The sequence below is a fragment of the Staurois parvus genome, unplaced genomic scaffold, assembly GCF_062004578.1.
Source record: "Staurois parvus isolate SC_StPar_1 unplaced genomic scaffold, SC_StPar_1.0 ptg000836l, whole genome shotgun sequence".
Classification (NCBI taxonomy): Eukaryota; Metazoa; Chordata; class Amphibia; order Anura; family Ranidae; genus Staurois; species Staurois parvus.
In genome coordinates this window covers 386,660-401,094 of record NW_028318632.1, presented here as the reverse complement: position 1 = coordinate 401,094, position 14,435 = coordinate 386,660, and the positions used below count along the sequence as shown (strand labels likewise).

The following is a 14,435-nucleotide window of genomic DNA, read 5'->3' as shown; positions in this document are numbered from 1 at the left end:
GCTAAATTGAAAAATGCTTTGTATCCAAATGAATGCTACAGTGCTAGTTATTGTTGTGCCTTGCTCCCTGCAGTTGCTGTGCATACCCTGAGCTCCTCCAGAGGTAGTACTCTGCATAACAGGTGTACAAAGTAATACTTTGTCTGTTCACACATGGCATTAACCTGTTGATAACTTCTCATGTTTGCTTTACTATTGTACCATTATTCCAACCCCCTCAAAAGACCAGAATTCCCAGGGAAGGTAGATAAATCACCCGTGGATGACTACTTTATCCAACTATTGCCTGTTGGAGTATAAGACATCCTTTAATATTTGTTTGTGCTCTACACTTTCTCTGAAAAAAAAGTCTTTATGATGACAATTCCTTTGAGTGGTTTGTGTACATTGCAAAATATGATTGTAATTTTGTTGCAGATTTCTAACTTTTTATTGCTCTTCTGAACAGAACTGTTTCATCATGTCCTGTTCTCTGGCAGGGCAAGGTTAGGTTCATTAACCACCTGGTGACTTCAGGGCTGTGGTTGGAAGCTGCAATAACAGCCTCCTTCTAGCAGTAGTTAACCCATTATGGTTTGTTACTAAGCAAGCTATTTTGTACTCCATTAAATTATTTTTTGAGCTGCTTGTTAAGTGGCAGGTAAAACCCCGTTAAAGGATTATCTATTCTTGCAATGAGCAGGCTCAGAGCTTTTCCAGGCAAAAAACAGCCCTCTTCAAACTCTATATTGGAGGAAGATGTGGTTGAGCATGACTGTATGTATCCTGCTGGTTTAAGCAACCAGGGATAGAGATGATGAGACCTAAAAGGATGTCACATTCAATAAGCACATTGTTAATACCCTGTTAAAGGAGTGATTTCCACTCACCCTTTGAAAGGGTTATCTGCTCTGGCAATGAGAAGCTGCCTATCCTTCTCAGGTGAAACAGGCCTTTTCAGAGTTTCCAAAGAGGATGATGTGGATGAACATAACTACATAACATGAATACTGCTGTGTTCAAGCAACCAAGAATAAAGTTGATGGCACCTAACAGGTTGTCACATGAGGCTAATACACTCTAAAGGAGTGTTTCCACTCACTCTGCGAAAGGGTTATCTATTCTAGCAATGAGCTGCTTCCTAGCCTTCCAGGCAAACAATCCTCCTCAGACTGTTCCAAAAAGAAGATACTGATGAGCACGACTGTATAAACCCTGCTGGTTCAAGCAGCCAGAGATAAAGAAGTTGATACCTAACAGGTTATCACATCAATTGAACACGTGGTCAATACGTTCTAAGGTAGTTGCTTTCACTCATCTTATGAAGGGGTCATACATTCTGCCAATGAGCAGTCTCAGAAACTTCAAACCTTGTCAGATTCTTCCAAAGATTCTGTGGATAAACAGGACTATGATTCCTGCTTTGCTAAAGCATTAAGATGGTGGTGATCTAGCTTGTCAAGACAAGGAATTGTTGAATTCACCTTCTGCAAGGGCTATCTATTCTGGCAATGTCCAGTCTTCCTTTCAGGGCCATTAAAAAAAATGGTCTCAGAGCCTTCTCAAGCCAATCAATCCTCTTCAGTCTCTTCTAAATAAGAAGATGAGGATGACCTTTGTCTAGGCTTTGATCCTTCCTTTAAGGTTGGTGAATTGCCTTTAATATGGAAGCAAAGCTGTGGAAGTATTTCAAGTGCCTCCAGAGGATGGCTTGACAATTTCCTTATGCTGACTAAATCAAGTGCTCATTCTGCAAGATTGCAGCATGAAGTCAAAGTTATGCCCTTTTGAACAGGAAGGTGTCATTAGTTGCCTTTTGGTCAGTGTGTCCCTTATTGGACTGCCCAGATACAAGACCTTACCATTAGAAGATGCTGTGGCCTTCAAGGACGTACTCAAGCACTGCATTGTTCTTGATCTTAGAAGTTGAAGCCTAAATTAATAGTGGTCAGTTTGACTTCCTGCCTCTAGATGAACGTCTGTTCAGGTAAAGGAGACCGAAGTTCAAGAGTCGTTTCCACGCTCACTACAGAATGTAGCTTCTGCATTTCTGGCTGGAGTCCAGGAAAAACTGGTAAGCCAGCACATAATCCAAGAGGTCAGCGAAGAGCTCCATCTCAGGATGCTTTTCGGAATGTTGGGGATGTTAACCAAACATGTCTTATGGGTACTTGGTGGCTCCTTTTTAGACATAGATACAGCCTTTGTGACAGACACATGGTCCATCAAGGCAAGCATTTCAGGCCATATTGGGAAGGTCTTTCATCCTTCATGTCTCAGATTGGGCCGCAGAAATCACCTCACTCCAGCCAGTCAGGTAGGCTCATTTGTACTCTCACCCCCTTTCAAGTCAGGTTTCTGGAGCAGTGACAGTCAGAGGGCCTAGGTCAGAAAATATTGATTACACCCTGTATGAAAGTGAGGCTAAACTTGTGGTTGGAGAAGTGGAATCTTCTGTAATGTCATTCCCGTCTGATGACCTAGTGTCTGGTGGTACAGTCAAACACCAGCAAAGTAGTTGGGGAGTAATGGGCTCAAAACCAATGGTTTTTTTAAGGGTCCAAGATGGTGTCCAACATCCTGGAGACGAGAACGACATTTCAGGTTCTCCTAGCCTTCAGCCTCATCCGGGGTGGACCTGTCCTGGTGAAGTTGGAGAGCACTATATCTGTGGCCTACAACCAGAAACAAGGGGTGATTCATACAGTGGGGAAAATTATTATTTTATTCCCTGCTGATTTTGTAAGTTTGCCCACTTACAAAAATGAAGGATCTATTATTTTTTATCATAGGTGTATTTTAAATGATAGAGACAGAATATCAACCAAAAATTCAGAAAAAACCCATAATACAGATGTCATAAATTGAGTTGCAGTTCAGTGAGTAAAATAAGTATTTGATCCCAAAACAAAACATGACTTTGTGGTTGCCAACAAGGGTTTCTCCACCAAGTACTGAGGTAAGACGTTTCTTGTAGTTGGAAACCAGGTTTGCACACATCTCAGGAGGGATTTGGTCCACTCTTCTTTACAGGACTTCCCTCCTTCCCAGAGCTCCCTCCATAAATTTTCTATAGGATTAAGGTCTGGGGCCTGGATAGGACACTCCACGACCTTAATGTGCTTCTTTTTGAGCTATTCCTTTGTTGCCTTGGTGGTATGTTTTGGGTCATTGTCATGCTGGAAGACCCATCCATGACTCATCTTCAGTGTTCTGGCTGAGGGAAGAAGGTTCTCATCCAAGACTTTACAATACATGGCCTCATCCATTGGCCCCTCAATGCGGCAAAGTTGGGCTGTATGCAAGCATAATGTTTCCACCTCCTGCTTGACTGTAGGGATGGTGTTCTTAGGGTCATAGTCAGCATTTTTCTTCCTCCAAACACAGCAAGTCAAGTTCATGCCAAGTAGCTAAATTTTGGTCTCATCTGATCACAGCACTTTCTCCCAATCCTTCTCTAAATCATTTAGATGTTCATTGGCAAACTTTAGAGGGGTCTGTATATGTGCCTTCTTGAGGAGGGGGACCATGCAGATGTTGCAGGATTTCAATCCCTGGCGGCATTGTGTTACCAATGGTTTGTTTAGGGACTGTGGTCCCAACTGCCTTGAGATCATTCACAAGCTCCTCCCTTGTGGTTCTGGGCTGATCCCTCACTTTTCTCATGATTGTCCTTACCCCATGAGGCAAAATCTTGCATGGAGCTCAAGAGAGAGGGAGATTGATGGCTATTTTGTATTTCTTCCATTTGTGAATAATAGCTCCAATAGTGGTCTCCTTCTCACCAAGCATCTTGTTGATGGTCTTGTAGCCAGTTCCAGCCTTGTGCAGGTCAACAATCTTGTCCCTGATGTCCTTTAACAGCTCTATAGTCTTGCCCATCGTGGTGAGGTTTGAAGAAAGATTCTGTCAACAGGTGTCTGTTATACACATAATGAGTTGTCGTTACGAGCACCTTCTTACAACTGACAGGACTAAATCTGTGTTCCACATAAGCACATAGCCAGTCTATTATTGTTTTTGAATTATTGTTGGTTGGTAGGGGATCAAATACTTATTTTACTCACTGAATAGCAACTCAATTTATAACGTGTTTTTCTGGATTTTTGGTTGTTATTCTGTCTCTATCATTTAAAATACACCTATGATAAAAATTATAGAAATTTCATAAGTGGGCAAGCTTACAAACGCTGCATGGTATCAAATAATTATTTTGCCACTGACTCCCCTCCCCGCTGAAGGAGGTTTCTCCAATTCTACATTCAGCCCAAGTCAATATTCAGCAGTTATCTGCGGCCTATGTGCCTGGTTGGAAAAATTTTCAGGCAAACTATTTGTCCAGAACGATCCTCAACAATGAATGGTCCAGACTGCCGCAAGTCTTTCGAGAACTAACGGAGCTTGGTAATTTCTTCCAAAAGGTTCACATCCCAAGTCAACACCAAGTTACTGAAGTTCTATTCCAGGGTCCAACATCTACAAGCAATCAGGGGGGAAATGATCGCAAAGTGGATCTCCAAGACAGATTTTGCCTTTCTGCCGCTCCCTCGGATTCTCAGCTTTCTGCTGAGGTTATGGCAGGGGAAGGTGACAGGTCTGATGGTGGCCAGATTGGTCAAAGGGGCCTTGGTACCCTCTGCTTCTACTGAGTTTCAAGGATCCCTCTGATCAAATCCTCTCCAAAGTCTAATTTTTCAGCACAGGCTCAAGCTGATGGTTTGGGTTTTGAGAAGCAGAGGCTAATAGAACTTGGGTGCTCTGTAAAGGTTGTGAATACTCTTATGAAAGGAACAAAGAACAGTACTACAGTGCCTATAGTGGAATATGTCATAAATTCACAGGATAAAGATTTTACACTGGGCTCTTCACACGTTTGTTATGTTCTGAAGTTTCTGCAGGAAGGCTTGACTTAGGTTTATGTGTAAGTATGCTACATGCGCACACTTCAGCTATCTCTGCCTTCCCTGGCATACAGTGGGCATCCTACACTTAATTATACTGTTCTTCAAGCTGCAATTTGATTAAATCCTCCCTACGGGATTGTTGTTACCGAAGAGGGATCTCCCATTGGTGTTGGACTTTGCACCATATGCCTTCAATCAAAGTGGCCCCTTGTGATACCGCTCACTGAAAACCACTTTTCTGGTGGCAATTACATCGGTCAGAAGAGTGTCATTAGCTGCCTTAAAGAACCCATTCTCATGTCCTTCCTGGACAGGGTGGCACTCATGCCGATGCTTGAATTTGTGCCTAAAGTGGCCTTCAGAGTCCATATCACACAAGAAGTTGTCCTTTCTACGTCTCTCTGTGGGAGTGCCTCAAACGTTTGCCCATTGAATGTGGGCCAAGCTTCAAAATGTTACATCAAGTGACATCTGGCATCAAAAAGTCGAGCACTTGTTTGTCATTCCAGGTGGAGCATGTAAGCTGAAAGGGTTGACTGTGCCAGGCAGATCATGTCACTCTCCACTAGAAGCATCTAGTAGGCCGAGTGTTCCCAATCACTATCTGCGAGGCAGCTATGTGGGTGTCAAAATATTATATATATGCCTGTATGTGTGTGTATATATATACACATACACACACACACACACACACACACACACATACATACACACACATACATATGCATGAACAGTATATGTGCACATTCATTCTGAACGATGTTACAAGCAACATAACATTTTCCACGTAATGGCTTCTCTTTCACGTCTGTCACATTCTCAGGGTGAACCTACTCTCATCTGTGTAAAGCACAGGGTGCCAGTGGCGTGCCTGACAATTCTTGTGTTCAATGGCAAATGCCTATCGAGCTCTATGGTGCTGGGCAGTGAGCACAGGCCTACTAGAGGACATTGGGCCCTCAGGCCACCCTCATGATGTCTGTTTCTGATTGCTTGGTCAGAGACATTCGCACCAGTGCCTGCTGGAGGTCATTTTGCAGGGCTCTGGCAGTGCTCATCCTGTTCCTCCTTGCACAAAGGAGCAGACACCGGTTATGGACCTTCTACGACCCTGTCCAGCTCTCCTAGAGTAACTGCCTGTCTCCTGAAATCTCCTCCATGCTCTTGAAACTGTGCTGGGAGACACAGCAAACCTTCTGGCAATGGCACGTATTGATGTGCCATCTTGGTGGAGCTGGATTACCTGTGCAACCTCTGTAGGGTCCAGGTATCGCCTCAGCTACCAGTAATGACACTGGCCCTAGCCAAAAGCAAAACTAGTGAAAAACAGTCAGAAAAGATGAGTAGGGCAAAACCATTCCTGTTTTGGGGGTTGTTTCATTGTTGCCCATCTAGTGCACCTGTTGTTAATAAATTAATGCCAAAGCAGCGGAAACTGATTAACAACCCCTTTGCTACTTAACTGACCAGATCAATATCCCAGGAGTTAAATTGACTTGATGCTATACTCTGATTAAAATGTGTTCCTTTAATTTTTCTTCAGCAGTGTATAAACACACACACACGTATACATGTTCATGGCTCATTACTGTATAGAAGCAGTCTTAATAGATGAGTTTGGCACATACATCTTCGCTTCTGCTTTTAGCCAGAATTAAAGAGTGTGCAGCATTATCTCTCCCCTGTATGGCTTGTTAGTTCCCAGCTGTGCTGACATGGAGCCATCAGGAAAACAAAACATTGAATGACAGATACTTATTGTAATTTTCCTTTCCTGACATGCTCCATGTCAGCACAATGCCCACCCAGCTTGCTAGGGCTAGTTACAGAATGCCACAGCTACAGGTGGGCTAAAATTTATGAGTTAGGTCCTGAAAGGATGGGGGGGGGGGGTGCTGTCAGGAAAGGAAAATTACGGTAAATATCTGTCATTCAGTTTTCTGTTTTCTGTACCCAGTCAGCTAACTTTGCAGTCAGAAATATTTGCCAGACTCAATTTTATGGAAATTGCAAATGACAATTATATTAGTGTACTCGTGTGAGTAAAAAGCAAGAAAAATGTGATAAAAACATATTCCACTAAATCTGCTAGTTACCTCTTCTTCTTCAGACTTTAAATGGTTATAAAGGCACTCCACAGTTCCTACTGTAGTTATGGCTTCTGGGATTCCTGCCCTTGTGTGAGCTAAACAAGCCAGCAACTCCCCTGTAAAAAAAAGAAATTTAGCCTTAACAGATTTTCAAAATTTTTAAAAAAATAGATATTGCAGAGATAGGAAATTTAAAAAAAATATTGTTTTAGGACTCTACTGTCACTTGAAAAGCATCAATAAATCTAAAGAGTAATTAGCACAACAGAATATTTAGATAAAAGTTCAATACATTTTAAATGTTAATTTATTACACCTAAATTGTATATCCAAAAATACATAACATATTGTTTAATTCTTCACTTATCAACAAACATTTAGAACCCATTTACTGTATGAGGAGCCAGGGGTTCCTCTTTCGAGAGACACAATCACTTTGCCCTGCATTGGCAAGGTGACAGTGTGGTTGATTTACTAAAAATAAACTGTTCACTTTGCAAGTGCAATTGCACCGTGCAAGGGAATTATCTCCAGAGTTTAGTGAATGAGGCAAAGCTCTGCCGATTGCATCATTCAATCTTCTGCAAGCAAAAATGCTGTTTTTTTTCCCTTGCATGTAGTTAGGTGTTCTTTGCAATGCAATGCTTCACCACATTCACTAAACTCTGGGGAAAATTCCCTATGCAGAGTGCAACTTAAGTTTCTAAAAGAATAGTGTATAAGCCTTTAGTACAATAACCCCATTGTCTATTTAAAGGAATGGTGGATTGCATGAATACTTACCCCTCAAGCCACTAATTCTTGTTGTTCAGATGATTTTGCTAAAATTCTCAGAATATTTGATTTACTTCCAGGAGCATTGACTGCCGAGATATCTGCTGATCCTGTATCCTGTAGTGACTTAGTAGGGAACACCACATTCTGAATCTGACACTTTCGGGAGACACACTCGGAAGTGTCAAATTCAGACAAATTTTCAGCAAGCTTATCTCTTGAAGACAACAGGGTTTAGCAGTGTGGGCTGCTGGAGGGGAAAGTATTCTCTAAACCTAACATACTTTTTTTTGTCCCATGGTGACAATGCTGCGCCTTCACAGACAGTCAAGTGAGTGAGTAACTGGCTCGATCACTAGGTGAATATAAGGGAAACCAGTTGCACAACTGGTTATACTCAAGAAGGTTGGGTAGACAATTGTGGACCTAAATAATAAGCAGTACAATGAGAAAAGGTGCTAATTCTTAACTGCAGAAACCCATAGCAGTTCATCCTGCTGAAATCACAATAATTCTGATTGGATGGTGCACATAAGAACTAGTCTGTTTGCTCATTAAATTTATTCCAATAGTTTCTCTATTCAGTTTCTTAAGAATATTGGGTGACTTCAGAAACATTCTTGGTTACCAAATAAAATCAAAGGCAATTTCAAATAATCTAACCTCCAAACAAAACTACAAACTCATACACAATTTTAGATTTCAATGGAAACTCAAAGCATTAAAATATATGTAGATAAAGCTGTTACTCCCCCAGAACCACTCCAGGTTAACTATTTATCAATGCTCTCTAAATTACAGTCTTATTTATGAGGATGCAATTCATATAAAATCTAACTGCTTGGCAGAGTACCCACAAGTAAACTTTTAGGCATTAGAACTGTTTTCATCAGACAATTCTTAACCAGATGTTTTATCAACAGTTAAACAGAATGGCAGACTATAGTGTTATGTAACATATACAATTGCCTACATCTCTAGCACAAATGGTTGGCACAGTAAAACATTTTCAAGAAAATCAGTTTGTGTTTTTTTAATCTTTATTTTCACAGGATTCAGTAATCAAAAGAAACACTTAATAAATTCTCAGAAAAGAGTCTATATAGGCATAAAAAAAAAACAATACTATAACAGTATCACATGCTACTGAGGTCAAGCATAACGACCGACTAGACACAAATATCTCTGGATAGCTGGCTTAAGGCACTACAGAAGCCAGGGAGGAATGTACGGAACTGAGGGTGAGGGGAAGGGTAACAAAACCAGAAAGGTATAATCAGGAAAAAAAAAAGGAGTACAATAAGACACATAAGGTAAAAACATAGTCTGTCCTGGTCAACATGCCTTCAAGAGGAACTTGTAACTTAAGCAGGTCATAATAAATGAGATACTACAATTACAACATTAGTTGTTTATACATGTCAGAGGAGAGAAAGTCAAGCCATAAGGCCCAACACCCATAAAACGTTTTGTACGTATGTGCACACTGATACCTCCACCCCTCTGCTTCCATGATATTATGTACTTTCTGCAGTCACTCTTTGATAGTGGGTACTACCGGGGATTTCCAGTGGATTGGAATAAGACATTTACTCGTGTTGATGAGATAGGCATCAAGGAGCGTTTATAAGACCCAACCGATTGCTTTGTGTCACGTGACCTTGTGAATTATACTCTGGATGGTGGACCAAAATGGGCAAAAGGCTGGGCAGTCCCACCACAAGTGTAGGAAAGTGCCCCTCTGTCTGCAGCCTCTCCAGCAAAGCTCAGATACTGTCAGAAAGATACGGGATAGTTGTCAGGAACCCTATACCATCTGGATAGAAATTTGAAACATGCTTCCTGGGATTTAGAGTTAACTGATGAAGTGTGGGCCAAGGCCGTTATTTTGTCAATACTACTGTCTGACAGGTCTCTACCCAGCTCCCTCTCCCACTCCCAGACATAATAAGGAGTTGTGTTAATCAGTTTCTCCAATAGTAGTTTGTATAATTTGGAGAGAAGGTGGATAGAACCCGTCCTATCTAGACACATAGTTTCAAACGTAGATGAGTCGTAAGATGTCATACCTCTTCGTATGGTGGTGAAGAATGTACTAAGCTGTGCATTTTCCCAGCTATTCCAGGGGGACATCCCCTATTCCTTTTGGAATGCTATAAGTGGCTTCAGATGAGTCTGACATAAACTGGAAACATTGGATCTCTTGAGATCTTCCCCGATACTTAAAGAAAGCCACGTCTTCTCCTAGAATGAACCAGGGATAACCTTCAAGTAGGGAGAGTGGTGATTGAAAATTTGCCAAGGGGAGTTTCTTATTCAATCCATCCCAGAAAGTCAAGGTTGAAGAAGAGAGCGGGGAGACCCAATCAGAAAGTCCCCAAGATGTTCGAGGAAGCCAAGGGGCATGGGCTAGATTTCATCCCAACATGGTTTTTTTCAAGGGGACCCATAGTTTGTCTACTGTATGTATATTCCAATTAATAATATTGAGAAAGGCAGTGGCTTGATAGTATAACACAAGGTCTGGAAGACCTAGGCCAACCCTTGCGTTCGTACGATGCATTAGGTCGTACGAGAGACAAGGCGGTTTCCCATGCTACACAAATTTAGTGAACTCCCATCGAGTTTGAAAGAAAAAGACTAGGTAAATGAATGGGGACCATTAGAAAAAAAAATAATTTGGGAAGAATCATCATTTTCAATATACTTATCCTACAGAACCAAGTGGTGTGTACCTTTTCTCACGCCTTCAGTTCTACCTGGACAGAGTACAACAATGAAACAAAGTTGACCTTGTAGAGATCCGCGGGAAGTTTAATACTCAAATAAGTGAGGGGGAGTCTTGCCATTTGAAGGGAAATTAACTTTCAAGACCTCGACAGTCAACCTCTGAAATATTTAGGGGCAGAATGACTGACTTCCTGAGATTAACCTTAAAGTTAGATAGGTTGTGGAAGGTTAGTTTAGGATAACTTAGAAAGAAAAGAACATTGTCTGTGAATGCAGCCAGTTTATGTTCGGAGGATCCCACCTGGATCCCAGAAATATCAGGATTCAATCAGATCCAGCGTAAAAAGGCCTCCATAATCAGGGAAAATAATAATGGTGATAGGGGACAGCCCTGTCTAGTCCTGTTGGAGTTTGGAAAGGGCTGGGACAAGACTTGATTGACTTTCACCTGGGCTGTAGGACTGATATACAAAACGGCAATCCAAGATTGCATCTTGACCCCAAGTCCGAGCCTATGCAGTATACATGATATAAATACCCAAGCTATGTGGTCGAAAGCCTTCTCAGCAGTGGACGAGAGGACAAGGCAGGGGGTTTTTGAGGCAGAAATCCAATGGAAGAGGGAAATTTCTCTCTGGGAGTTAGTGCTACCTTCTCGGCCAGGGATAAACCCCATTTGGTCGGCTTGAACTAACTAGTCTAGAAACTCTCATAAACGATTTGCCATAATTTTCGTCAGGATTTTTATATCCAAATTAAGTAAAAGAGATAGGGCAGTAGTTTTGGCAATACGCTGGGTCTTTCACTTCCTTTGGGATGACAGTTATGTGGGCTCGCAGTGCGTCAGGTAGAATACGACCTGTCCTTGATAAGGAATTAAAGTACGCCATCATATGGAGCAGGAGGAGATCTGAGTATTGAAGAAAGTATTGAAGAGAAAGCAGAGGCTTTTCCCGGAGGGCATAGCTTTGACCGTAGAAAGAATTTCTGCCAGGGAGATGTCTCTTTCCAAGTCAGAAATCACCTTCGGAGGAAGTTGTGGGTAATCAATCTCATCGAGGTAAGCATCTATTGCCGTGCTGCGTCTTGACTTAGCCTCCTCACTCTCTGAGACTTTAAGGTTGTAAAGGGACTGGTAGAGATCCCAGAAGCTGTTGGCATTTTGGGATGGATAGTGCTGTTTATCACTCGAAGCAGAGCATACATGGGGAACATAGGAACAGGAAGCACATTTCTTGAGTGCCCCTTGCCAGCATTCTCCCACACTTGTGGCCTTGGTCATAGAATGTATGGGCTAAATGACTAAATTTACATCTTGACTGGGCATCTAAGAGTTGTTTCAGTTGTGTCCACAGATCAGCAAGTTGGGCCCCTACCTGAGGGTCATTCCTCTTTTTGTGTCTAAAGGAGAGATCAAAGATCTGGGATAGCAAACCAGTCAAGTCCGAGTTTAACTGTTTTTTTTTAGGTGGGTGGCCTGTGCAATAAAGGCTCCCCTCATGACAGTCTTATGTGCCTCCCAAATCATGCTCTCAGACCCCCCCCACTGTATTTTCAACTAAATTTTGCAGCATAACCTTGCGTACCTCTCTAACCACCCCAACATCATCTAAAAGATTTTTGTTATGACGCCACAACCAGTACTGTTGTGATTTAGGTCGAGGCTGGAGGGTAAGTTCTATTGGGGCGTGAGAAGATATCAATCCGAGAGTATGACTGGTGCACTGAGAAGTGATAGGAGAAATCCTTATCATTGGCATGTTAAACCCTCCAGCAGTACACCAGCCACATATCTCGCAGGGATCTAGAAACATGTTTCCTAGCAGAGAAGGATATTGAGGACTAGCCCAAGGAGGAGTCCAATCCAGGGTCTAGACAGATATTAAAATCCCCCTTCCCAAGATTACTGAGCCAGAGGAGAAGTCCTGCAAGATAGCAAGCACTCTATCAATAAGGTGGGACTCCAGACAAAGGGGCAGGTTTTGTGAAAAGCTATTGCCACTCCCTTGGCTTGCTTAAGTGGGGATATGCTCAGAAACCAGCAGTCAAATAGGTACAATGGTAGTTTAGAGTTTGATCCTACCTCAAAATGGGTCTCTTGCAACATCAGGACCTGGGGCTTGAGAGCATTTACCTCCTGACATCCTCTACTGCATTTAAATAGAAAACTAAGACCTCTGACATTGTATGAAATCACATTATAAGCAGATATTAGAAAAAAGCAAAACCTGTTTGAGGCAGATAAACAGTTGACCAGGAGAAGAAATATCAAAATTAACCTAAGCGTGGAAAACCGACCTCTGAGCAGTTGTGGCAGCAAGTAGTCCACAACCCCTAAGGGTGGGCACCCTAAGGAAAAATGGAATGGGGTGAACCTATAGTGGGGAAGCGTGTAAGTCATACCCAAGCAGGCAACTTCAGCTGGAGCCACCCACCACCTACAGAAGTGCATAAATAAAGAGCACTGAAAAGATTGCACAGCCAAATAACAAGAACAGTATACATGCCAAACCATATGTCCCAAAACCCCTGGCCAGCAGCATTAGGCATAAGAGGCCAGCAGGATAAGAGGAAGAAAACAAAAGGAAAAAAATAGATTACATGGCAATAGGAACTGGGAAACGGTCCCGGTGTTAGGGGAATACATAAAATGGAGATGCGCCATCTTAAAGTCTCGTTAAGACAGTTCAAGGGAGATCAACAGTAAGTGTGGCCAGAGGCACCAACCCAAACCAAGTTGGAAGTGTAGTAATCAGGAGCAAGTGTTCCAAGTGTTTCCTTTGGGATTGGGTGAGCCCAGAGGGTTTCGGATCCGCTTACGTTTGCAGCGTGGTTCCTGCCAATCACGTTGCACGTCAGTGAGAGGTGATGGTCCACCACCTCTCCAGTCAGGAAAGTCCACGTCGGACAAATTTAGGGTTTTGAAGAAACTGCAGTAGGACATCCTTGTCACGGAGCGTGGCCGAAGTTCTATCCTTAGTAGCTGTAAGTCGGAACGGAAAATCCCAATGGTATGTAGCTCCCGCAGTGCGCAGGGTGTTCAGTACAGGGCGCAGGGTTTTCCACAGCTCCAAGGTGTGGTGGGATAGATTGGGAAAAAAAAAGTATAGTTTTGAGACTTCTGCTGGGGCTCTTGTGCATACCCCTCATGATAGCTTCTTTCTCCTGGTATCGCAGCAGTTCACATCACAAAGCTTGTTAATGTCAGGGTTCGCTGGCCCCAGGGCTCTATGAGTGCATTCTATTTCAATGAGTAGCATACAGGGTTTTCCCAAAATTTTTGTGAAAGCAAAGTTGGAATCAGGGAGGCTGCTTTAACGGATTCAGGCAACCTGCAGATCCTCAGGTTTTTCCTGCGGCTCCTATGCTCATAATCATCAAGCTTAGAAAGCAATTCCTCATTCCTGTGATCTTGTCTATCTAACCGGTCTTGCAGAGAATGAAGTACAGTCGTGGACTCACTGTGTTGGGTTTCAAGGGTAGCAACCCATGTGCCTATATGTAGAATATCAGCTTTGTATGTTGTTTGAGAAAGACTGCCAAATCTGCCTTTGTTGGGAGCTCACCTCAGGCAGTGTTTAATATCCCTGTTTTTAACACATACTGTTAGACAGGTCAATTCGGTTTGTTTGCAGGCTGGCTGGCAAGCTGAGCTGGGAATGTTTCTTTTTTTTTTTTGTTTGACATGCGTCACCCTTCCATGTGCTCCTTGCTGTGAAGGCAAGTTATAGACTGGGGCAGTGGCCATTTTTTGTACTGTCGGATTGTTGGTGAGGGGGTGCACTGGACACCTTAACTGCCATTGTGCTACATGCTGGGTTTCCAGTGTGCTCCTGTACCTTTAAGGAGGGGTGGGCTCCCTCAGGTCCACCTGCCCTTGGTCTATACATGTGCCTCTACTATGGGGACAGTGGCCATTTTTTGTAGTGTTTAATATCCCAACAGGGATCTTGAGGGA

General features: G+C 42.6%; 1 protein-coding gene across 1 annotated transcript in view; it reads right to left on the bottom strand.

Moving 5' to 3' along the window:
* The window catches only part of ANKAR (ankyrin and armadillo repeat containing), a 282,038-nt gene that overhangs the window by 33,280 nt on the left and 234,323 nt on the right, over positions 1–14,435 (bottom strand). Inside the window, exon 20 of the mRNA XM_089655357.1 lies at positions 6,980–7,089. Coding sequence (XP_089511483.1) covers positions 6,980–7,089 — 110 coding nt within the window. The remainder of the gene's footprint in view (positions 1–6,979; positions 7,090–14,435) is intronic.